This window comes from Pempheris klunzingeri, chromosome 14 (assembly GCF_042242105.1).
Source record: "Pempheris klunzingeri isolate RE-2024b chromosome 14, fPemKlu1.hap1, whole genome shotgun sequence".
NCBI classification, from domain to species: Eukaryota; Metazoa; Chordata; class Actinopteri; order Acropomatiformes; family Pempheridae; genus Pempheris; species Pempheris klunzingeri.
In genome coordinates this window covers 10,547,574-10,574,843 of record NC_092025.1, presented here as the reverse complement: position 1 = coordinate 10,574,843, position 27,270 = coordinate 10,547,574, and the positions used below count along the sequence as shown (strand labels likewise).

The 27,270-nt window shown below is 39.9% G+C and overlaps 1 protein-coding gene across 1 annotated transcript in view; it reads left to right on the top strand.

Moving 5' to 3' along the window:
* The first annotated feature begins 710 nt into the window (after window positions 1–710).
* The window catches only part of klhl13 (kelch-like family member 13), a 37,567-nt gene continuing 11,007 nt past the window's right edge, over window positions 711–27,270 (top strand). The window contains exons 1-5 of the mRNA XM_070843350.1: window positions 711–785; window positions 2,464–2,535; window positions 23,228–23,369; window positions 24,949–25,081; window positions 26,248–26,444. Coding sequence (XP_070699451.1) covers window positions 2,483–2,535; window positions 23,228–23,369; window positions 24,949–25,081; window positions 26,248–26,444 — 525 coding nt within the window. The 5' untranslated portion in view covers window positions 711–785; window positions 2,464–2,482. The remainder of the gene's footprint in view (window positions 786–2,463; window positions 2,536–23,227; window positions 23,370–24,948; window positions 25,082–26,247; window positions 26,445–27,270) is intronic.

Genomic DNA, 27,270 nt, shown 5'->3' with positions numbered 1-27,270 from the left:
AGATCACAACAATAATTTAGATCACTTTTTAATTAAGGATCCTGCTTTTGCACTACTGTATTTTATTATGGTCACGTCCATACTAAATTTGGAACTTGAATTTTAGAGAAGAGAGACATGTCAGCACTTGTCGAGTAAATACCAAGAGTTGGGGACTCAGTTATTTTATTAACAACAAATCTGCAATGTAAATTATGAGCAATGTAGGTTTACTTCCATGTACTCAGCAACCACATTCACTGCATCTCTGCTGAATGACACTGCTTTCATGTTTAAACAAGGACCTCATCCCATTAGCCCACCTCTTCTAGAAATTTACACCTCTGTCACACTTACAGTAAACCCACACTTCTACTTTTATCAAAATCACCACATGCCATAAGCATCAATAACATTGTGTTTTGGGGACAATAATTACTAAAATTCCCTGTAAGATCACATTTTCAACATGGAGCCTATTGTTTAATTAGTAACCACAGCCGGGGTTTAGGAGGACACACTCTTAATTATGATAATTAAACGTTTTACATCAAGATAAATTCAGATATTTGTGTCAAAGAAAGACGACTCCTCTTCAGAACCACTTTATTTAGTAACGGAAGTTTTGAGCCAATGAGAAAAGATTGCCATACTCTTTGACCAATAGGAAGTTAGGATACTCCACCTCTTCCAGTAAGCGACCGCGCCATTGGATAAAACAAGGAAGGAGGCTCCAGTGGTATAAGTGGATTTGAGGGCTTGGAAGGAAAACAAGGACGCTAGTTAACATTATCTCGTTGTTGAAGGTATGGAATCTGCTTTTTAAAAGTTTACAGAGTGTATTTAAGATACATATGGTGATTAAAATATCATATAAGGTATATTAAGCTCAACAAATACGAGGCTGGCAGTCACTCAGTCATTTTTTGGTGGTGGCAAACCTACCAACCAACCAGACTAACTAATAACTAACCCAACTAACTCATGTTAAGACCCCGGTCGTTTACGCCGTCGTTAGATAAACTAATATAGCCAGCGGACGGTGGGCAACACTAACCAACTTGACAACCATGTAGTCGACTGTCATGATCTAACGTTACTACAATCCAGCCAGTGTTAACGCTAAAGGGTTAGCTTGGCTAGTTAGCTTTAGCCTGTTCCCACTAGTGGAGATGTAACGACTGCATTGAGGCAACATGGCTCGAAAATCAGCAAAGCCCCCATCTGACAGCCTCCTTTGGCGATACAGTTGTGCAGTCCGGCTAAATAAACGCTAACATTTTAAATGCTGGTAGCCTAAAGCCCACATTAGCAAGCACGTCGGCTACATCGGTGTGGACTTAGTTTCTCCCCACATGTATCACACTTAGCTTTAAAAGGACTAACCTCTCCGACTTGGTGCCTGTGAGGGAGCTCAGCGCTCAGCACTTTGCAGGGGGACACTGTCTACTTCATCACTTTTACCCCACTAAGATCATACCGCATTAGCGTGTTATAACATGGACCAGACAGTAATTATTATTAAGGAAACTTTACTGCATCAAAGTTGACGTGTGCACCAGTTGCAAGTCTTGTTAATAAATAGAAATCAGAGCTAATAACGTTACGCGCAGTGTTTTACTGTTTTTCTTTCTTAGTATAGTGTTAGCTGAATTTCTAAAATACACGGAAGGTCTGTCTTTTCTGTCAAGTAACGCACACAGCAGATATTTTTAGCTTCAATTAGCCTAGTTCTGTGTAAAGCAACAAGTTAGAAATGTGATGCAACTGTCACAGTTCAGCAGGGGATGGGGGTCAAGAAATGACACGCACAGTCACTTGTGTAACTTCTGTGGGGCGTTTTATATCCTAAAATGAACATGGATGCACTTTTGTTCATCACTATAAATGACCGCACTCTCAATAGTTAAGAGGCCACAGGCTGCAGAGTCATACATTCGAGTTTAAGTCAGTCAAACACAAATGTTTGCTTCCAGGATAAACTTGAAAGCAAAGTTTTGATATTTACAGAGGTCTATAATGTTATTAGGCTTAGTCAGACAGGTTTGAAACATTTTAAGTTTGTTTGATGGTTGACTTTTCTGTTTTAATCTTCAGTTTCAGTTGTGGAAAATATCATGAATAATAAATATATAAGCTGAAATATGTATTTTCATTTTCAAACTGTATCTGGAAGGCAATGCTACTTGTGATCAGTAGTACAATAATGATTTTTTGTTTTCTGTGTATCTTTAGAAAACTTACATGCATGGCTAATTGAATGGAAAATTGTTGTCAATTGCAGCATTGAGATATCAGCATCATTTGGCAATAGATAAATAGTGTGCAGGCTGCAAAACATCGATGGTTATGTGAATGCAGATGTAAAATTTGCAAATCGCTGAACTAAAATTGTCTGCATGTAACAGCTTTATCTTTTTTTTTATTTTTTTTGGAAGAAAGGCTTCATATAAATGTTGAAAGCACCATGTTTCTGTTTTTGAGGTGTGGTTTTGGCGAGGGTATGGAGCACCCTGTGCACAGAGGGGAGACGATGCCTGTTGGACTGCATGACAGGTAATATGTAATGTCTCATTACAGTATTCAGTCAGCCACTGTGAATATGTGTATTGATTCACTTCACCTAAACACATTTCACTTTTTAGCTCACAAACATTGCCAAACATTCAGTTTAACCGTATTGAAAACAAGGTTTAGTGTTCACCCCTAAACATTAATAACTGCAATCAGGGAAAATTACTTCATTTAAAAAAAAAAAAGAAGTTTGGCTCAGGGTTCTTGGTGACCATTCTTAAATAGTGAGCAGCAGGTATGAATCCCGTTATCAATCCTGGCTGGGAAATAGCTTCCACCTGGAATTGGAGGTGTTAATCACATAATCCCTGATTAGATTGTACGAAAGAAAAGCAGTAGGGCTGCTGATGCTCAGTGATCAGGATTGAGAGTCTTACCAGAGTGTCACCTAATGACTTGAAAGATATTGCAGTGTTTCTTAACACATTAATTATTCTGTGGCAGCTTTCCACGCCTGAATGGCTTGTGCATAATGTTGACTAATTTATCACTATTTGCATACATGGACTGAAGCAGGAGTTTTGAACTGGACCCAGTGTTGGTGCTGGCAAACAAGCAAATCTTGTTAGCTGCTGACACTCCTGTCCCTACCAGTGAGCCAAGTTACCTCGCCAGAGGTGGGCGTTTAATAGCGACGGTCACTAAGCAGAACACAATCTGGTGTATCATGTAATTTGCTCTCAACCTTGAACAGAATATCAGCAAATAATGCTAAAGTTAGTGAATAGCATAAACAGCGACGGCCACTGAATTAAGTCCTTTTGTCATCTTAATTGCTTGTCTGTGTTCTTTTAGATTACACAATGCCTTTTGACCTGATCGGAAAGGCATTAAAGACAAGTATGTAAAATCCTTTTGTTGACTAAAAGTTGGCTATTTTTAGCTAATATGCAGCCGATGACTCCCAGTATGAGAGAAAATGACAGATGGGATGACACACACACAAGTTTTTCTTGACTTGGCCACAGAGGAGTATTAGTTTGACTTGGAAGAAGATGCAGAGGAGCTGAGAGTTAGACAAATAAAGAAGATACAGAATCATTTTGGTTTAATTATGTAACCATAGTTGTGTAATTACCAGGGCTCGTATCTCGCATTAGGAACATTTCACATGTGACCTCAGCAGCAACTCCTATTACCCCATGCCAGCCACGACTGGGCACACCCAAACACATGAATGTCAGGGCTTATACCCCACAATTCAAAAGCCTTCTCTGTGCAGAGATTCCTTATTTCTGGCACAGTTATAATTTTTGGAACGGTTTCTCTTGCCAACAATGCCAGAAGTCAAAAACAAGGAAGAGGCTGGAAGGGTCAGATGGTGTCCTGATTAAACAGACGGGCTGCAGCAAAAAATAATTTTCGATTAATGTGCAAATTACTTTCTCAATCAATGGATCAACCCTCTGGTCTTCGTGATGTTAGAAAATTGTGACAAATGCCCATCACAGTTTCCTAAAAGCTAAGTTGCTTCATTAGTTGACCTGCTCATATGACTTGTTTTGTTCAATCAAGAGCCCAAAACCCAAAGACGTTCAGGTTTTGCTGTCCTAGAAGAGAAGCTGCAACCAGAGACTTTCTTGGCATATTTGCTTAAAATGTTAAATAGTCAATCACTGTATCAAATTACTGCCAGTTTAACTTTCTGGCAGTTGACTAATCGTTTCAACTCCGTTCAAAAGCTTTTGCTTTTTGCGAAAATCAGATTAGTTTAGGTGAAAGACATTTGCGTTGCTGCATTTTGCTGATTTAGTGTGTTTATGTCCTGCATACATTACTGGAGGTAGTGCCAAATGGTTGCATACGGACTCCTCTTGGAATCAGACCTGCATGTAGAAATACTAGGGAAAGCAGCTTGCCCGATAGTTTCTGTGTTTGTTCCAATTTGTTGGCAGAAGAGTCTCCTTTACTCATGAACAGAATTGTGACAGTGTGGAGGTGGATGAGACACTACACCAGCTGGATGGACAGTTATGGAACACAGTGTAAAGTACTGTAATTAATGCAGGTGGAGGCAGCATGAAGGCTCTCTATCCTACAGCATAAGCTATCAATAACCGATCCTAGAATAACCAGTTGGCTAGTATAAATGAATTTAAAAAAACATAATGCACCATGTCGTCAGTTCTCCCTCAGGTTATTTCTTTTGCCTCATTTGTTGCGTAATAAATAACTCCTAACATTTGCTATTCCCAGGGGTAGATTTCCCTACATTCCTTTAAAATCAATTTTGCCAGGGAAGAATGTGGGATTATTGTTGTGTTGCTGCTACAGGCATTATTTGAAATGCATGTCTTTACGAGGGAGGGGTGGCAATTTTGGGAGGAGAGTAATATAGTAGAACTGAGGGTAACAGGTGTAGCGCTGAGCTCTCAGGCTTTGACAGAAGAGACGACACGACTGCTGCCCTTGCAGTAGAGGCAAGGTCATTCTGCCATTTACAGCATAAAGCTGGGAGGGAGACTGGTTCAGGCCAGAGGGTTTGATGACAAGAAAGTTACGAGGATGGAGCTGCAGGTGGTAGAAGAAGGAAGGGACGGGGTCATGACAAAGATGTAAAAAAAAAAAAAAAAAATCTAAAAAAAATCTAAACTCCCCAGGGGCCTTGTAAACCAAGTGCGTGCTTTTGAAAGTTGTAAAACCGCATGAGGTAGTGATTTAGCTTGTAACTGTATCAGCTAGTTGGAGAGAGAAGAGAAAACTGACATTTAACGTTGGTAGTTAATCAATCAACAGTACTGCAGCCGTTATGGTATTGTTTAGGTGGGGTGGGGTTGGTAGCAGAGGACAGGTTCATGTCAAAAATATCCCCCGCAGGGCGTTGCACACATGTAGTCGATATGAATTTTACCAAAATAACAGATGATCTGGACAAATACAAATATTTTTATACTGGAAGGGACAGAATCCACTAAAACTGCGCCCACATGTGTCTTGTTGAGTGTGAACGGTCTGCTTCTAATACACACTCTGTCACACACGTCAGCACCATGCAGATCTTGTGGGCTGTTGTTCAGTGGTTGCTTAGGGCTTTGATATAGTTTAAAACTCCCCATTTACCTCAGATGACTTTGTATATTTTGTATGATAATGAATTGCATCAGACGTTGGTCTTTCTTAATCTCTTAGACACAATAATCCAACAAATCTAATTGATTCGATAAAAGTGGGGCGAGATGACAGGCACGACAACTTCTGTTTTCAGTGAGATATGAATTTTTTTTCTCCTTTTCTGGTTACCACATTAGATACAGCGTTGCGCCCTCTTATTTGCTAAAACCCTTTTAAGTTTTAATACGCAGATATTTACTAAAGAGCCTTCAATTGGTGAGTTGATGGGGCACCCTGGTGGCCCCTGTTTGCATCTGGCCATGGAGCTTTTTTTGCAACATGATTTCATCTCTCTACTTTCAACTACCAAGTAATGGCAATAAATTACCCAGAAATATTTTGGAACTAAAGTTGATTATGCCTTTGGATGGCTCGAAGGCTTGTGTTAAGAGTTGGACAGAAAAGATGGGGTAAACGATTCATGAAAGTTGGACCAAAAAGAGATGTGGACATTTTTAGGTGCTTTCCCCTGTGGATTGGTCACTAATCACTAATCCCGTTTGTTAAAACCCAATACTTTTTAATGATATACTTACAATCTGTTGCCTCGTGCTCAGTCATGCTCAGTAAAGTAATGAATGACTCAGCTTCGACAACGTGTTGTTCAGTTCAGTTCAGTTCATCTAAAGAGTGCAGCAGCCTTTACATCATCACAGCAAAGCTTCGCGTTGATCGCCTGGTAAATGACACCGAGATTGGAAAAGCAGGAAAAACTCAAGACAGATTGAATTTAGTTCTATAAAAATATAAAGATGGTGTTCTGGTGGTTTGTTTGCTGCTGTGATTAGTGTTGAACCATCGCAGATTGCTGCCAGTCATCGACCACTGACCCTCTACCACAGTGACACACAGTGGATTTAACAGGCGGGCTAGATGTTATTAGCTTGAATGCTGTTAGCTGATGATAGTAGCTAGTGACGCTGCAGACATGAATATAGAGCATGTGTAGAGTGTGCAGGTGCAGATAAAGATGGAGCAGGCTCTGCGTGCCTGGAACACACTGTTGTGCCCAACTCAGCGAAACACTACTTATTGAGAGGGTGCCCACTCAATGACCCTGTAGACTCGCCTACACACACACACACACACACACACACACACACACAGACACAGACAAATTTGTAACAATTAATATTGATGTTCGTTTCTTTGGTTGGACAGGTCAAGGGGCTGTGATACAGGAATATTTCTCACCTGTAGGGTTGCTAACTAGCGTCTATTGGTAAGTCTAGTGGAACCAGATGTACAGTACAGTGATGGTTGTACAACTGAACCGACGATGGCATTCACACAAAGCTGCCATTCAAGCCAGCCACTGTAGTCTAGCCTTTAGGCCTTTACAGAGTAGGTATAAGGCTAGTCACCCAGTATCTGCTCTTTGCTTAGGTGAGAGTAGGATTTAAAGGCAGCTTAAAGGTATGTCAGGTCAGGACTAGAGAGTGGTTTGCCTGTCAGAGCCCAGTAGATTTATTACCCTACAGCCTGAGACCCATTGCAGGACCTAATGACTGTTCAAATCATCATTTAACATGAATACTGGGCTTACATAGTAAAGCTCACTCAACATTTGGCACATTTGACTCTATATATTGATAACTGGCAATCTAGTTCTATAAAATTGTATGGTATAGCTTAAAGCTGTGGCTAGCGTTTGTGAAATTGATATTGACACTTTTATAGCAGTATATAAGTTGTTTACTGAACTGTGTTGATCACCCTTTAATGCTTTGCATTGACTGCAGTAGGGCCGACTACGGCTGGCTGCACCTGTGATTGCTCCAGAATAATGCTCATTTATCCCACTGTCTGTTTTGTTTAGCCAAAGCACAAAACACAGCTGTGTCCAAAAATGATGCGTACAAAAATGGCTTCAGTTGTGGAATTTGTGAGCATGATTTCTGCATTATCAGTGATTTCGCCTTCATGGCTCTCCAAGTCTTAAAACTTGGAACACCATGGTGAAAAAATAATTTAAAAAAATGTAGAACAGTTTTTTGTTTTTTCACTACCACATTTACAACAAATATAAAATGACTGTTGTGCTCTTACTGTTTGCTGAAAGATGAAATCACAGTTGATCAACTCGCACTTCATTGCATAAGGAATAAACAGGTGTCGGTGGATAGTAAGACTTCCAGTTTTGTCTTGGAGATTTCATTTTAGCATTACTGAACGCACGACTGGAATCAAATTTTGACTTCCACTAAAACATGTTAAACCCTAGAGGATAGCACATTTATTTGGTTAAAAGTAATTGAATAGTATAATGGTTTTTAGATTTTTACATCTTTCTCCTACTCCTTTATTTCACTTGCCGTTCTGTCCATAGCGAGCCCAGAACTGTAATCACAACTCCTCTAACAAGGTGGCGCTGTTGCTCAGCTACTGGGCTATTCGAGCCCTGAACAGTTGATGGGAAGGCAGGGCTTCTACCCCCTCCTACCACGAGACAGCCGTGAATGCAGCAGGGCAAGCAGTCGTGGTGGATGCAATCTATTGGCTTCTCAGTGCTGCCGCTAAAGTCACAACCCTGACTGTAGGCTGCACTGCCTCTACCAGTGTATTTCTCTAGCTGCTGCTGCTGCTGCCGCTGCCGCCGCTGCTCTCCCTCCCCCTTGAATGGTGTGGGCAGAGTGGGATGGAAGACTGCATTGGAAACCTTTTCATGGAAATGGTCTTTGCTGTTGGTATTGCTCTAGCACCATTCTGGTGACAACAACATGCCGTTGAAATGGAAAAGCGGTTCCCCTGTCAGCTGGAAATTCCCAGTGCCAGTTCTTAAGACATCCAGGTCCTCACCCCTTTCGCCTGCCTACATGTGAGTAAGAGATAAATGGCATTCACATTGTACCATTGTGGCATTGTTTGTGGAAATAGAATTATTTGTTTCAGTTTGGATTGCTTTTTTTTCCTTTCAGTTTTTTTTTTTTTTTTTTTGTAAATTATTGTGATACCATTTTTTTTTTTTTTTTGTTGCAGCCCTAATTAGGCAGAATGCGATTGAGCCTTGTAGTGTGTCAAGAGATTGCCCAGCATGCATTTTATGGTTCGCTGGCAGAATGCTTTGCTCTTGGGCAGAACGACTCATTTTGCCGCTAGTCTGGACATGGCAAGACCCACATCCCCGACTCTTGCCCTCTCCCTGTGGCTATGTTTATTTGGGAATGGGGACTCAGCAGCTTGGGAGGAGCCTGCCTTTGTCAGGATGTCTGGCGTGCCCTGGTTTAGAAGCTATTGTCATCTGCTACTGTTCAGGCGGGGGGAAGGGTAGAATGGAAGTGCTCCTCACAGCCTCTCGCCATCCTCTCTTTATCTCTTTTCCTGAGCTCTGCTGAAATGGACAAGTGTCTTGTTTGACTTTTGAACAGTAACGTGGCCTTCAGAGAGTGAGAACCAAAAATAACCTCACAGTTTTCATGGCAGGCTCGGTTAGCTGACAGCCTAAAGGTAATTTCACAGGCTAACATGGCTTACTTACTTGGATGGATTTTTACAAAATTGGATTCATGCAGTCTCCAGTTATCATGCTGCTTTACTTATGAGCTTAAGAGCTTAATTTTGCTAGTTTTACAGAAATGTTTATTTTGAAACAGCACTGCATCACAGAAACAGAAATCTATATTTTCCTTTAAATGTCCTCAGTGAAATCGGTGCAATCTGCAACAAGGCCAATTCTAAATGTGCAAAATATATCTGTACATTTACCATATAGCTCTTACCATCCATGTAAACCTTATGGAAGTCTTGACTAAATACTGTCACCGCGTAAGCGCCTTAAAAAAATGACACGATGAATGCTTCACTATTGGCAAAATGTAATTGGTAATTGCCGTTTTAATCTTTATTTAACCAGGACAGTTTAGCTGGAACACCCTGCTTCTCTCTCTCGCTCTCTCTCTCTCTCTCTCCCTTTCTCTCTCTCTCGCTCTCTCTCTCTCTCTCCCTTTCTCTCTCTCTTTCTCTCTCACACACACACTCATACCTGGAAACTGTCCAGTACCAACAGTCTTATCTGTTGCCCACTGAACAGCTCCACTGGAGCAGTGCGAGGTTAAGGGCCTTGCTCAAGGGCACCTCAATGGATGCAGCAATTGTTGGGAAAGCACTGCTTTTTTGACTTCTCCATCCAGATCTATTCAGACAGTCTGCAGATCATACAGGCGCCCTTCCAGATATTTTAGCCCTATTGCTAAAACTGTTTTTAAGAACATAGTTTAGAATAAGTTGTGAACGGTGAACTAAATTTCTATGTCAATCTCAATCTTATCCATGATTGAACATTTGGAAATGTTCAGTCTGCAGATATGTTGACTGTGAGCCTCCTTGTTGGTGATGTGTTTGGGGTCCTGGTGTGTAAAGCAGCACGAGGTTACACCAAAGTGGGGCTGCAGAAGTAAAAAGATTATTTCTCGTTGTTGAATATTTTGTCATGGATCCTCTTATCTGCAAAGAAATATGTTTCTATAGTACTGCATTTTTATCGCTTTCTAAAATATAGTGCACCATTTCCATAGCAACACAACAAATGATTATACTTTCTATAACGTTTTAGAGTTTTTATGGTTATAGACCTGCCGTGCTGTACAGCTCTGTGTGGTATACTCAGTTACATCATATGTCAAGATATTAAATCTTAGTAAATCATGTTTTTTCACTAGTATCATTTTGGCTTTGCAGCAGTTCATTTCAAAACACAACCTTTTTAAAAAAAAAAGAATCAAGTATGTATTAGAAGTGAATGAACTATTGTGTGTCATCAGAGAGTGCTCCTGCTACAGCGTAAATCAAGACCCAGGCAGTCTCTGCGTTCTGTACGAACAGTAATTCCTTTATTTTCAACACTTGACTTCGTGCAAATGCAGATAGAGGATCTTCACACCAGCATGACAACATGTCTTATAAGGGCTATGTCAGCTCCCCCAATAAAAGGGCAAAACTGCAAGTGCATCAAGTGCACTTAAGTGGCTGCAGCCGGTGCTTGCGTGTCTTCGTAGGAGATTGTGTCCACACTAGCGAAACATATTCAAGCCTTGAGGCTCCACCTTACTCTGCCCAGTGTGGCTCTGCCCCACCACACCACGTACTATTTTGAAACGTGTATATTGTAAGCTGTGTATTTAGGCAGGCTGATATTGGGCCCCCAATTATAGGTTACTCTGTGGTCAGGGAGAAGTCACTCTTTATAGGCCCTTTGAGTGGTGTCTGTGTCCGACATTTTTAACTTGGTGTGCTGCAAGGGTGATCTTTGTTTATGTATCCAAGCAGCAGAATGACGGAGGACACAGGAGAGTTGAGTTTTTGGAATATCAGACGTACATGACGCGTAAAGAATTAAGATTTGTTTGGACAATGCACTTGCCTGTCTTGAAGCCTCCCTAATCTATATATAGACCGGTGTACTGCCTGTGGTGCAGATTTCATGCTAACAAGGAATGGTTAAGGTTCACTGCTAGTATGGTCCATAGAATAATCTTCAGCTCAGTAAGACGTCCTTGGGTTTATCTTTCATTCCACAAAAAGTCCTTGAAATGAATGCCATCCCTCATCTTACAGTGGCTCAGTACTAAGCACTTAATATGTGTGACTGCTGTCTTTAGTAATCACCTCTTGGAGGCGTCATGGTGAGCCAGCAGCTTTAACTGCGGCAAAGCCTGTTCGATTCCAGTCAGGGACCTTTAGCACATGTCATACCCTTTTCTCTCTCCCCATGTTCCCTGTCACTCTTTGTCAACAATCTCATTAAGGCAAAATGCTAGAAAATCACTCTTCCTTAAAGAAAATCTAAAAAAAGAAAATGCATCTGGCACATTTTGACCTTTATATTTTGCTTTGGCACATTAGTGTCTAAAGGTGGCATATTTGCTGCTCTGCCTTAGTTCTACTGATTTTTCTTTTTCTGTTTGAAAGAAATGCACCATTTAAAAAAAAAAAAAAAAAAAAAATACAACCTTCTTTAAAATGGCTTAAGACTTTTTTCAAAGCCACTTAGTGCTTACAGATGTCTCTAGTGTAGCGAGCTTTAAGACTGTAGTTAATGCCAGTGTGACCAGATTACTCCATAGAGCACTGCTATAGGTAAAATGAAGGCTTTGAAAGTCTATTTAACAGATGCTTCACATGTCTCATGTGGCTGTCAGATCCTTCTGCTGCTGCTGAATTCCCAGTGCTACTGCTATGAGATGAGTTTTGCAGCTTTTGAGGAAAATGGCCCATTAGTTTACATACGTGTCTCTGAAACCTCCTTCATTACCAACCTGGATTAATTTGTTTGATCAATTAAACAGTTCATCGATTCTAAAATAATCAGTTCATAGCTCATTTGACAGCTGACATCAAACTGAATAAGAGCCGGGTTTTCACTGGAGGATTTTCATCTACGTTGACTTTGAACATTAACTTCCTCTGACAAAAAAGAGATTTTTCATGGTTAAAAATGTATTAAAAAATGGAATTATACTCGAGGGTCCCACCGGATATATTACACTGTGATTTATGTATTAATTTGACTCAGTCAGAGATGATATGCCAGCGGAGACGTTAAAACTACAATGCTGTTCCCAGCCAATGTACTGTAAGATTGTATTCCTGTGCAAGTAGAGTTAAATCACAACTTCCCAAATTAATGTGTAATTAACAGTGCATTCTTAAAGGAGTAGCACGCGTTATTTGGTTACCTATTTGTATATGCAAGATATTTGTCTATCAGGGCAGTCGTCAGAGCCTGTTGATGTGTTGTTTGTTACTTGTGTCTTGTTCTTAAATGCGTTGGCTTCTGCATTTTGACGGACGGCAGAGAATCAGCTGAGCTGGTGTGCTCCATCAGCTTAACAAGTAGCTAAACTGAAACAGCCCATTCTTAAATGAAGACGCTACAAGACGTTACTGTATGGCTAGATGGTCACCGATCACAGTAATGTGTAGACAATGTGTGATGATTTTCATGAAACAATTTAGATGAGTTTGCTTAATTGTTGGCCTGAGAACCCCAGAATATTGAATGCTTCCTTCTTGAGTAGCAATCTGCTAGGCCAGTATTGCGTCGTGGTTTTGATATTCATATGTATCCATTTTGTGGTGCATATGTACACACTCGGCTGCTGGAAATAATAAAAAACTTTAGAGAATTATGGTGGAGCTTTTAATTTAGCAGCCCTTTTGGAATGGACATTAAGTAGTTGCTGACTTGTGGCCATTTTGTACAAAATGCAATAGCCACCCAGGGATCATTTATTTTCATTGAAAGGCCGGAGGGGAGGCACAGGCCGTCTGCCTGGCAGAGCATCAACTGAGTTCAGTCAGGTGAAACTGTCATGTCAGTGCTCATCACTCTCTCACTCAAGCACACACACACACACACACACACTCGCACACAAACACGCATGCTTGGGTCACCTTTGGGGACAGACTAACATTATTTTCCTGGAGACCTTCCCTAACTGTGTTCTCTCAAAAAAGAGACACATTTTTGCCTTACCCTACTCGCATGAGCTTGACCGTGGGTTTACTCGCACGAATAATGCACATTTCTTGCAAAATTCACATTGCGTCTCTTGTTCTGACCCACACAAATTTGTATCTACTTGTGTCTTTGCATTGACTTTGTATTTAATCACATTCCACGAAATTTGCTTTGCTTTTGGTGTGAACACACAGTAACCCTCCCTAACCATTACCACAACTTATTTAACCTAACCCCAACCAATGACTCCAAAATCTGCTCTTTCCCAATGACTTGACTGTTGTCCCCAATTGGACAAGGAAGGCAATCAGACCCTCACACACACACACACACACACACACACACACACACACACACTTGCCTTTCACCGTGCTTCTGTTTACATGTCAGGACACAGTGTAGGTTTAAAAAAAAAACATCCTTTTAAAACCCCCAAAATAAAAGTGGGACTGGTACGGCTTGCCTTGAAAAACATCCGCATAGCTGTTGGACAGATCTGGACAACTGTTATTGTCAAGCCTGAGGGAACATTTGGCCCAAAAATCTGTTATTGCAGGTTTAAAGACTGGATTGAAAAAACAAATCTGTATCCAGTCTACAGCAGCTGTTCACCAAACTCCTATCTAAGTAGATCAGCCTGAGTCCCGATCCTATGAGTGGGTCAGGTCAGAGCTACCTTCCATCTTTTTACATTTTGCTCCGTTGCTTTTTCGTATGAGGTATGAGGTTTCTTACACTCATTTCCACCGAAGCTCCATCACCAGTACCTTCAGTCGGCTTACAGAGGTCCATACTGTGTATTCAGAGGTTTTAGTTGGCCACACATAATGGACGCTGAACCACACCAGGAAGTCAGGGCAAAAAAAAAGCGTATAAACTTAAATATTGCTGACTTAGCCTGTATGATTGTGGAAGGATCTGCAATTAATTGTGCATCCCTGTTTAGATAATGACAGATTAAGCCCCTTTGTATGCAAAAGTGCGCCTCCTTCCTCGTTTAACTCCAGGCAAAATTATGCTGACACTTCTTGTTCCCTAGTGCTTTGACACATCTCTTGCCTTTTTGTTTATGATCTGGGTTCTGTCCTTGGGTACACATCCCCTGCTTTGCCTGTATATGCTGAATAACTCCACGCAGGGACTGAACAGTGCAGTGCATTTTGTAGCCATTTCTAAAAAATAAATAAATAAATAAAAATAAAGTAATAAATAAAGCCTTCATGGCAAATTAGTGTTATTCTGGCTGTAGTTGTCCTTTTGGTTTACACATACTCAGCTGGGTCGTGTTCCTTCTTACAGCATCCTTCAGGTTGATTTAGCATTTGGTACGTGTTGACAGATTGTCTGCTCCACCCACACGCAAACGCATTATGAAGCTTCTTTGGCTGAACCACTTGTGGTGTTTGTTGAAACTGTTTCTGAAATTTAATTTTAGGCACTCATAAATTCCCCAGCCCTTTTTTTGATGGAAAACCCTTGACCTTAAAGGTCTCTGTGATTAAAAAGTGTAATTACAGACTCATTATAGCGAACAGACTGCTAAGATTATTAGCAGTGATTGGAGCAATTATCTGGGGATCGTGGGTAGTTTGTCCTGGACCGTGAGCGCTGCAAATACTTTGGAAATACCGGTGGGTTGAATGCTTTGTGGTTTCCTTCACCATTCTTAGTTGTCCCTGATCAAAAATATTAGGAGACTATATCAGGTGCAACATAATCACTAAACATAGAAGCCCATCAGTCAGCATATGCTTAATGACTCCCTGGGTGGTTGTTTTCACATTTTATATTTTTACCATTTGTAGATTTTTGTTGCTCTATTACTGAAGCTCATACAGAAATAGAATATAATTCTCCTCCTGCTGTTTATTTCAGCTATAGAACTTACTCAAATTAACCAGTTTTTCTGTCTCAGATGTAAGGCTTCCATGATATTTTCCATATGTGATTTCCTCCATTTAAAACAGAAAAAATAAGCAATTGGTGAGTCTGTGAATAGCACGCTGCAGCCATCCATTCAGTTGGTTAAGCCAGAGCATTAATTAGAGAGGTGCCAATTTTCATCAAAATGGGCAGAGCAAACAACATTTGTTAGACACATGGGACACAGATGTTTGCAATAGTCTCATAAGTGATCACTTCCTTTTTACTGGAGTTCTGTGAATGGATGAAAAAGAAAATAGAGAATCTGCACTGAGTGGATTATAGCTCATTTTCGTAGTCGGTTGCATTAAAATGGCTGTATTCATTATAATGATGAACATATTCACATTTTCATATTGCAATCTCTCCACCAGACCCGTTGTCACATTTTAGATGCACCGAAGTCTGTTTGATGGAATAGAGACGGTATGAGAGGAGAATTTTAAGCCCGCGCAACTATCTCCTTTTCTCTGCCCCACTGCTTCCTCGCTGTGTGTGGTAGGGAAAGGGAAACAAGCGCTGCACCCAGTTCTTGACAGAATTTCTAATTTTTTTTTCCCGTCGGTTCTTAATTTTTCAGTTGAGTTGAAGAGGGGGAAAAAGAGTTGGCACTGTAGGGGGGGTGGAGAAGCAGTTGAATCTAAGGACGAATGTAATCATATGGCTGATCTCTTGTCGTACCCTGATAGGTGTGTCGTGTAAGTGTTTAGTACACTAATAAGTGAGCTTGATATATATAATGTATAATATGTCACTATAGTAATGTTTAAGGCTGTGGTCATGGTGGTACTGATGCATAGCGGTGCATTATGCTAGAAGGGGTAATTTCCTTTTTTTTTTTTTCATTTTAACTCAATTTAGCACCAAGTTTTATGGAAGTGCAACGTGTTGCAGGGGCTTTGGGTTGCATTGCATTACATAGCAGCTTCTATTCTCTGCATTTCTACGAACGGTGCTTGAGGACTACTGCGTGAGAAGATGCTTTTTCCAGGAGTCGAAGCTGTTCACCATGCGGCTTATTGCTCAGTGATTGAGGAGACTCTTCAGTTTAGGTGTGTGTTATTGCTTTGCTTGGTTGGACAAATAGGGATTTCCCCTCCTGACTCCGCTCGCATCACTTCAGAAGCTTTCACAGAGTTGGCCTTGTTTTGTTTCCGTGCACCTTGTCACCTTTTTGTTTCTGCCTTTTTGTTTTTTGTGTGAGTGGATCAGATTCAGCTGCCGGGGAGTATGCTCTGAGAACACCAACCAGACCGTAGGAGTCTTGTGATCTTTTTGTCTATTCTAGTACTGAACCTATACTGTATACATACAGTATATACTGTCTGTGTATATTGCATAATATATGAAATATATATAAATTCCTCTGCTGCCTCATTGTGTGTATTTGTTACTCTCAGGCTCCTCCTGTGTTCCTGTTAAAACGATTTGTCACATTAGTCCACTATAGCTGTAAGCAACTAGAAAAATGTAATGAAAAAAATGTAAATGCCTGTGTAATGCACTTCACACAAACATGAATCCAAGATATAAAATAGGCTGCAATCCACACATTTTACGTAGGTAATACGTACGTATTTTACTTTTTTTTTTTTTTTTTTTTTTGGAGATTATGAGACTTCAGACTAAATGACCAGTACAGCATATCTCTGGTATCGCAGCACTGTAAATCCAACACTGACGACAGAGAACTTGTTAGTAAAGATGAGGCATGTGTCTCAAAAAAACTGTGAACCTATCTTTAACATTTCTGTAAAAGTATTTGGCAGTAAATTCCTCCTCCACAAGGTTTTAGTTATTTTGCTCCAAAAACCATAACATTGGTCTTTCAGATGTTCAGAACCTGAAATAGATGAGATGAATGAAGTTTCTATCAATGCATGGCTAAGCATGACGAAGCAGCAAAGCTATACTCATTAATCTTTTAAGACCCCTCCACTGTCATTTCAGGGAAAAAGCCAAGTTGACTTTAGCTTCCTGAACTGTCACTGGTGGAAGGATGTTTTTAAGCTTTCCACTGACATGAAGGGACTGGATAGACTGCCACCCTTGTTTCTTCACTGGCCTGCTTCTTTTTCAGTCCTCCAACTTCCTCCTCTGCTTCTTAATACTTCCTTCCAGCCTCCCTTTCTCCTCTCCCTGCTCAAAATCTAAATAGGCTAAAATAAAAGTAGCTCTGCTGCTTATGCAAACTGTCAGCGACTTGAGGATAGGATCCATTGCATTCCTGTTATTTGTCCTTTCCACTGTAGTTAACAATGTATTTTCTGGTGCATGTTGTGGGAAGAAAAGCCATAAAATGGATGAGGCTGTGAGAGCAAAATGGTGTAAACATGATTCTGAAATTCATTCTGAAATGGTCACGTTTTTTTTTTTTTTTTTTTTTTTACACAAGGATTTTGTCAAGTTTGACCTTTTTAAGGTAAAATATTTCTCCCAGCCATAGCCATACATACCAAGTGATGATTCCTCTCTAATTTAATCGGTACCATAAATTTGCCATCCCACTACGAATGTGATTGGGTGCCAACCAGATTTTTAGGGTTTTGCTGGGAATCTAAGATGTATTGTATAAGCATAAGATCGAATATTGGCCTTTTTCTTAAACCCAAAGCTAAAGGGCTTTCATCTTCATCTTCATCTATAATTTGCCACTTCAGACTTAACCTGTATTCAGTCTGCAGTATACCGTCTAGGAGCTAAACAGTATTTATCATGATGTATATCGTTTTCTGTGCAGTTCATCCTCATTTTGTTCAGCGTGGAAAATGTACTGCGATGTACTGCTGAGAAACCACATCAACAGACTCTTGTATATGAAGATAAATGTGACAATAATTCTGAAACTCGAGCCTTAGACAAATGTCAGGCACTGTTTTGAGGTCTTAAAGTGTGAGAGCTTCATGTATATCAAATTAAACCGTGGCATTAAACTCATAAAAGCTTTTTTTAAACACATCCTTTCCTGAGTTAATATACTGTTTTTATCAATTTATCTGAAGGTTCATGCTAATTTTTGTAACCTTTTTTTTTGTGATTTTTATTAGTTATTTCACATAAACAGACATAAAATAAACCCACAGTTGGCATCAGTAACAGCCATTTGACAGGCTAATAGTTTGAATTATTCTCTGATGTTTAATAAATAATTTTTGCATTGGTCAGTGCTGAGCTGCAGTAATGCTTTTGATATTCCCTTCAAACATGCCACTATTGCAACCAGAGATTTGGTCTCTTTGCTCTCTGGTGTCCTTGGGGAGAGCAAAACTTTTTTTTTTTTTTTTTATGTGGGATGCTGTAGCTGTTGTCTTCTTTGTTTCGTTCCGGCAGCCACCAACACTCCTTTGTGGTTTGGACAACCCACTCTCTCCTCGCTGCCTGTCCGACTTACCACCTGACGGGGTAAATGTACCAGTACATTGCCTTTGCTGTGTGTCAGTGTGATTGTGACCGCTGTTTAAGCCATGCCAGTTTCTCAGCGTTTAGTGGTGGTGTTCACAAACTCCTGCTAGACGTGGTCCATGATCATCTCCTTGTAAAGTGTATTTTAGTACCAATCCCATCCTCTCACTGTCATTTTAGAAATGGTTCTGTGTTTAAGTATTTATCATCAAGGTGCCCAGTACTGCTTACTTTTCGTGGTGGCAGAAACCTCTATGTCTTTGTGCTTATTTTGTCTTTGTTGTTGATGTATCGTCATTGGTCTTCCTTACATGTTGGTTAGATCTTTTCCGGCATGTGAAAGGAATGACGATTAGATCCCACCTGACCTTCTCCATCCATCCATCCTTTATCCATCATATACCCCAAATGTCTTTGGCCTCATCGTTCAAGTCCCTGAAGAAAGGCTGCAGTTGACTGTTAGTCAGCTGAAGTCTTCGCGATGTGTTCAAGTGCAAAGATGTGAGGCGACGTGAGGTGACACAAAACGTTTGATCAGTCAGCCTTTGTCGGCTTTGAGGTCGGCTCGGAGTATCGGAGCCCTAAAGTGAAGTTTCTTTGAGAAGAAAAGACAAGGAAGGTTTTCATCCCACAAATTCTTAAATGAAGTGGCCATGGAACTTTTTCTTTCTTGCACGTCAAATTGCATTTATGTCTACGTTTCTTAACCTCAGCGACTTTTCTAACTTGATCATGCAGCCAAAGCAGTGCTGGCATGTGTGTGTGACCTTAGACAAACGTGACTCACAACTTTGCAAATAAATATCATTATCATGCATTTCCAGCACGGTGTTCTTTTTTCCGTTTCTTTTTGTTTATACTACATAGCGTAGAGAACAACTCCCAGCATTCTTATTCAGTCCGTAAAGTTAATGAACCACTGTGCAAAAGTTACTTTAAAGATAATTATGCTGCTCTCCCATACCTCCTTTTTGTCTTCTTTTCACAAACCAAAAGCCCAACACTAGCCGCTGTAGGCCCTAGTATGGAGTTGCTAATTAAACGTAAAGACGTGTTTTTGAAGATGCCATGTTACGTGTCCCTTTTGATTGCTGCTGCTGTTGTCTCGTGGCTGAATGATGGAGGTCAGCATTAAGGTAGAAAATAACATACAAATCCTTGAAATCGTTGACCTGGCAGAAATTATTGATTCAACCATTAGTGTAACCTTATTCTCAGCCTTTATGGCCACAGCTCTGTCTAGATTCGTCCTCGTGTAACAGCGTTAATCCATTTTTAAATCGTTTCAATGAAATAGGATCTTGCATACTTATTGTATTTGTTTATATTTAACATTTATATATTTGATCTTTCTCAGAATCATCACATTAATAAAGAAGAAATCTACTCTTACTTACAAAAGACTATAAAGGCAGAGCTTTATGTAACAGATGCACGAACAATTACACCTGATTACTCTCATATTAGGCCAGCACTGTAAGGTTTAAGTCTTTGTAAAACTGTTACATAAAGGTTGGTCTGCCTTTCTATTTCATATAGAAGTACTATACTGTGTAGTTCACATAAAAATGTTTTTTCACTTAATAATAACATAACATAATAGGAGCTTCTGAGTTCTTTATTGTTGACATGTTTGTCCTCTTGCATCTGAATAGAATAATGAATGCGTGCATCTTCACTCTTCTCTTAGCGTCACCGTTATTAGGAAGAGAGAGGGCTGTTTTCAGTTCAAGTGAAATAAGTTTTAATGATCAGGTTATCAGTTTAAATCTGCCACATTACTGAATAAGTTAACATTAAATGCAAAGAAGAACCGTATGGCTTTAACAGTAGCCTGCCGAATGCTTTTATACCTCCCTTAAAAGCTATATTTTGCTTAGAAATGAGACATTTACTTACAAATGTTAACACCACTCTGCTAACCAGAAGAAAATCAAGTGTTCATCCACGCAAGGACTCAGAATTACTTCATTACATAAATAGTCCACCCAAAAACCATTAGTCTTCTACATCTGACAAGCACTGCCAGCTCATGGACCTGTTTGAAGACACACATTTACTGCTATGCTGAGCCAGACATTTTTGTAAAAGAATATTTTATCAAAATCAGGCCAATCTTCATTTGAAAATGAATGACTTTTAAGTCTCAGATGCCACATTCATTGACTATTCTGTCATCTCTATATATTGCAGGGGAAATAGTTGTAATGTTTCATGGTCATTTTCGCATAGTCCGTCTGTCTATGCATCAACAACAGCACGATAAAGCACCTTTTTACACAAACCCACCCCCATTATCAGCGACAAGTCGGCGTTACATTAAGTTCATCCTGCTTAAAAATACCGACTTGCATCAAATCAACCGCTTTTGTTTTTCCAAAAATGTTGTCAAAGACACCAAGGCCAGCTTCCTTTTTCTTTTTTTACAAAAGCAGCATTCTCACTTTTGAAAGAAGGTACACAGGAGCTCGGCATCAAAGTCACACCAGCACAATCAACATTGTTTGCTTATGATACAACCTCTATGCTGCTTGAAGCAGTGACAAATGTTCGGCCGATTTTGTTGATCTACAGAATATTTTACCCAAATGAGCTTCATTCTCAGTTTTGAGAATGAGTCAGTGTTGTCGGCACAAAACGTACCCATATCCCCAGAGTATTCCCCTTGGGGTTCTGAGTCACGCTTGCCATATTTCCACATTCATTCTCTGGGGAGCAGTTAAGGATTTTAGATTACATTTTAGTTAGACTGTCCTAGAGCACAGGAATATCATAAGAATTGGACTGTGGAGATGAGAAACCCAAAATATCATCTTCCTAGCAGATTTTTTTCCTTAGGCTGTTACAGAGTTCTGTTATAGTGTAGAAAAACTTTGGATTATAAATCAGTTGCACATTTCAAAACAAAGGTTCAATCATCATCAGCACCAGAGTTTTGTCTCTTCGTTGTTTGTTTTTCTGAAAACCGAGAGGTAATGTCCGCACGTGTATTTTGGTTTCATATTTTAATAGCAGTTTTTTTTCTTTAAGGCTGTACGGCAAATTTCAAAACAGTTTAATTTCATTTCATGTCCTCATTTAACTCTGAGAGATGATACATCTCATAGCTGCTTGCCTTATTAAAGGAGCAAGCTTCCACACCCACCAATGTCCTGCTTGCATCAAAACACAACAGGATAGCATTATGGTCTGTTTATCAATAAGCCTCCACAATCATTTTAGTGTTAATGCAAAGTACCCAGTACAGTACCACATCAACTTCCACTCATTTCACTTTCACATTCTTTGTTATTTTTGCCAATATTTTGGTTTAATGGTACTTTTTGGGTATTTATGGACGAAGATGGAACGATGGTTCTGGGTATGGTGCAAGAAGGAAGACATATCTATTTGCAAATTATCCATGTAAATTTTATGAGAATATGTCTTCCATATTCCATTTGTGAGATGTATCTTTATCTTTATCCTTAAAGCTGACATTTTGGCCCGAGGTAGGCACTAGATCAAAGCTGATGGACTGTCCAAAATGGAATCGGCTCATTATCCAAGGAGCATGAATATGTTCAGCGCATTTATATGGGAAACTGCTCTTTAGATCTCGATATTTATTGTATATAAGTGTTAAATGGCTGTATTTATATATATATATATATATATATATATATATATATATATATTACTTACATCCAAATTGCTTTACAGTTTGTGTCTGATTCACTGACACACTGATTGCAGCAAACTCCCATGCAGTGTGCTGGACAGACTAGCAGAAGCAATTTGGGGTTCAGTGTCTTGCATAAGGACATTGGGTTCATCATGGTTAGTGGACGACCCCCTTTGTTCTCTGAGGCACCGTCGTATGATGAAAATGGTCAATTGTGGCATTACCCTCAAGGCCAGGGTGTCGATAAATTACCAGGATTCATTCTGTGGCCGCAGTGAACATTTTCCTCAAATTTCATGGGAATCGTGGAAATAATTTTTTTTTTTTTACCTGAGAGTGGTCATAGCTCAGGTGGTCATAGGTGTCACTGGGAGCGATCTTCCCAGAGGACCCTGAATATTCATCTCAGAATTCAAGACACAGTTTGTTGACATATCTTGCTTTGGTCCAAACTGTTGAACGGACAGACTGACCGACCAAATAACATCAGCATCACCAGAAATAAGTTTAAGTGAAGTGAAGTTTATACTTCTACAGTTTAAAATGTGTTTGAACACACGTGCATTTTGGCGCAACATCTGTGCTGCTATAAAGACTTTACTGTAGCTTTATTGAGTGTTAGCCTTGGGTGTTTCACAGTTTACAACCGAGACATTAGACTTCCCTAGATGTGACTTAATACAGATATCTCAGGAAATTGCTTAGGTGTTGTATGCATTTCCTTTTTTTCCTAACTAGGAAAACATTGCATGCTCAGAAAAAAATGAGCTTAACAGTGTCATGCAAAATGAACTGTAGGCAACTAATGTTTAAGACCGCTGAGTGACCTTAGTAGAGCACGGGTTGAGATCTTTGCTTAAAGGCATTTTGGGAAGGGTGGAGTATGACTTTGTCTCCTCCTCTGCCACAGTTTTCCCAGCAGTACGAGGCTCGCAGACCTGCAACTTTTAGGTTTTATTTGTCCAACAATTGGGCTACCACCACCCAATATGTCCTTTAAGTAGTGTCACTTTGAAAACGTCTCTGTCCTACTTTCCAAGGCTAAAATTAGATCATGGAAATATGTGTTTTTGCTACTCTTTTGAAGTAAAAACTTCTTTCCTTTTTCCTAATAGATCCCTCGTGGAGGACGACGACGCTCACATGAAAGTTGCTCTGGGTTATGGTGATATGGGCATCTCTGCTCACCTTCAGGCATCAAAGACGGGAAACACTCGATTTTTCACAAGCAACACACACAGCTCAGTGGTTCTTCAGGTGAGAGTTCTGACATTTGGCAAAATTGTCTTCCGAAGAAGTGAATGTTGAGTCAAACATCGTCTGATGATAATGTTCCCTTTGTTCATTGGTGTTGTTTTAGAGATCCTGTGAATAATGTAGACTATGTAGTTCTATCTATTTATTAGACCTGATTGCAGACTGGCGAGACAGTGATTCAGATGTCTTACCATCATTTCTGAAATGAGATAAAGCTCTATCCAAGTGAATGTTTGCCTACTATAAGACTGCAAATTTGTAGCTTATTGAATTTCATTGCAATTTAAAAACCTTCCACACTGCAAAATCAAAATTACCTCAACAAGCTCATGACGCGAATTAGAGGATGCAGTTTAATATCTTAGATAATATTCCAATGATTAATCTAAAGCACTTGGGATTTGGCTTCTATATCGTCTTTGAAATGTAACCACACTTTCTATCATAATTTATTTCTAATGTTTCTAATTATGATCTCAGCTTGCATAGTAAGATACTGTATCACAGCATACATTTCCAATCTGCAGTGGGTGGCTGCTGTAGCACGTAGCTACTGATTTGGATTAAGTTAAGATCAGCCCAAAGTAGTTGTTGTGGGTGCTGACATTGCGCTGTTTGCTGGCATCGCAACGGCTGCCCCTTGTCACCAGCTCTAATTGGAAATGAATGGCTCTTGGCTGCTTTTGCTGCACATAAATCTTTGTTGTGAGAGCACAGTAAGGGAATGATAATGATTTTTCTGTAGCCATAGTTGGTCAGTAGACTCACTTAGTCTTAGTTAGGCGGCGTATTTGGGGGAACAACCTACCTGAAACTTGCCCATTGACTTTAACAAGAGTTGCTGTACTACACTGTTATTATGTATTGTATGTTTTGTGCCACCTATCATGACTGGTATGTACGCCATGACAAATAAAAGGACGGATTTGAAGGATGTGTTCAACGTTTTAATGCAAAAAGCACAAGATGTCAATGAAATCAAGTGTGCAGATACGTGAGTACATGTATGAAGAATGTGGTGTGAATATAATATGTTTCAGGAAAAAAAAAGAAAACATGGGCCGCATGTGGATAAGGATGGGATTATTTGTTTTGCATATCAACAATGTGAATGAATCTGTGTAGCAAGAGTCTGATAGACTTGAGCTAATGCCTCATGCTGTACAAGTGTCCACTGTGTTGCTATGCCTACTAAGGGACAACATATTGTATCTGTAGCTCCAAACATATAATTTTGAACCACTTGTGTGCACAACATTGATTAAATCAAGCAGGTCATAATCAGTCCGACAGCCCAAGTAGGCCAGAGCGCCATCGCACACCATTTCAGGTCCACGAGCTCACATCGGACAGGCGGTGACTGAACAGTGATTTGATTGATTTGACAGGAAGTGCAGTTAAATTCAAATACATACAGTGACTGGCACGCTTTTGTTTAGCACTTGTCAATAAGCACACACACATCATATGGTCTTCCTAGTCTGGCCTGGACTGAGTAGTCCTTTTCTGTGGAATAAAACCACTGCGTAGTTCAGGACTCCATGAACTTGACTCAGTAACGCTCCTCTCTCTCTCGCAGGGATTTGACCAGCTGAGGATAGAAGGTTTACTATGTGACGTCACACTGGTGGCTGGAGACGGCGATGAAGCTTTCCCTGTACACCGCGCCATGATGGCCTCCTCCTCCGACTATTTCAAAGCCATGTTCACAGGTCGGTGATCTGCTTCCCTCCTGCACTGTATTCTCTAACAAAGCTTTTTTTTTTTATTCACGAGCATTTTCATGCATTGACACAGTCGCAGTCATGTCAAAGTAATTTTCCCTCCTGGAAGATTACTCATGTCGACCTTGTGCTCTCTTCCCTGCAGTATTGTGTGTGTGTGTGTGTGTGTGTGTGTGTGTGTGTGTGTGTGTGTGTGTGTGTGTGTGTGTGTGTGTGTGTGTGTGTGTGTGTGTATCATCAAAGCCAACATGGTTGTTGTATGCATTCACATTCACAGTAGTTCGTACTTCTGATGAATCTAATTGTGTCTTATTATCCTGTTCCATCTCCCTGGTGCACTGTATGTAGAGGTAGAAGATACCGCCAGTGCGTGAAGAGTACTTTCGTGAGTGGAAGATAAACTATAAAAATGTTAATGTTACCGTTCAAATTCTTAGATTCGGAAAATATTTTAGGATGCAAGAAGATAAACTGAAACTGAAAAGACAATTGCAACGCACCAGGTTTTATTAGGCTTCTTCAAGTTAAACCCAAGGAGAACAACTTTCATTGGACTTTGTATGTTGTATGGAGCATGTCTTAAGCTGTAGTCTGTTTGTATTAAGGGTTCTATTTTTAATGACTACAGCTTTGATTAGTGACTTTGTGCATTACGTCATAAATAATGAGCAATGAAAGGGAATTTTGATTTTGGAACAGTCTGCAGGATTACTTTAGGTCTCATATCACGACAGTAATGGAAGGAAGTTTGGAGATTTGGCATTTAAAGTGTATCATTAAGATGTATAAGGCTCTGCAATGAGAACAGACAGAGCTTGTTAAAATAGGAGTAAGGGTGCTCAGAAGGGAGCTGTACGAGCACAGAGGCTGAGCAACGGGACTCTCGCTCAGACCTTCAGTCCCTTCTTCAAACAAATGTCCTCTGACACTAAAACATTTAATTGACATTATGCGTAATGGCATATGCATGTAAATGAAATAATGCATTTTTTTTTTTTAATTTGTACAGTTATGTAACCTTCATTCTCCATGTACTTAAAAAAAAAAAAAAAAATCAGGTAGACGTGGCTGCTCACAGACCTGTAAGATTATGTATGAGTTGAACCCCAGGTATGCATCTACTTTCTCTTATCCCCTACCCTCTCCTGACGCAGGTGGAATGAAAGAACAGGATTTAATGTGCATCAAGCTCCATGGAGTTAACCGAATAGGCCTGAAGAAGATCATTGACTTTATCTACACAGCCAAGTTGTCACTCAACATGGAGAATCTGCAAGACACACTTGAGGCAGCCAGCTTCTTACAAATCCTTCCTGTGCTGGACTTCTGCAAGGTTTTTCTCATATCGGGGGTAAGGAAGCAGACACACAAGCCACAGCTGCACATTACTGCACACAGCTTTCCTCCAGTCCGCACCAGTTCTAAATGTTTGAGATCATTGGCTGGAAGAAGAAGAGGATTTCAAAAATAGTCTCAAATAAAGACTGTAGTTTCTTCAATTTTTTTCCCTAAATATTTCAGATTTAAACTGCTGAAGAAGTCTTTGGGAGTGTGTCTTTGGGTTAGCGGAGGAGGCAAGCGCATAAATAAAAGCACTTTTCAAGAAGGATTTTTTTTTTTTTTTGTGCTGTCTGCTTTCTGTTGTTATTATCAAGTAGAAATTGTCAGGCAAAAGAAGTCAACTTAAGAAGAGCAGTGTCACAATTCCAATGCACTCACTCAACTAAGTTGATAATCTCTGTGAGAAAGGCACCGGGTGAAATGTTAAGATGCTTTAATAGAAAATAACAGCTCTCAGTGTGTAAATCATTAGATTTGTGTGTTTAGAAGGTGTTTTTTTACATTTAAATACGCTGCTAAAATGTAACTACAGCTAATTTGTATGGATTCAAATTATGGCTGCAACTATTGACTGCTTTCATTATTGATTAAGTAATGATTGGACCCATGAATAATTCCTACAGTCCTTATCGACATCATAAATTACTTATTTATCTTGCCAATAGTCTAAAAACGAAAATTTATTAAATTTCCAATAATGTGAAACAGCAGCAAATCCTCTTGTGCGCTGCTTTTGTTGCATGTTATAAGCATATACTGTATGTTAATTTGCAGCACCCCTCAATGCTAAATCACTGATATTTTGTAATTAGAAATCATTCTGTCTCAGGAGGCGA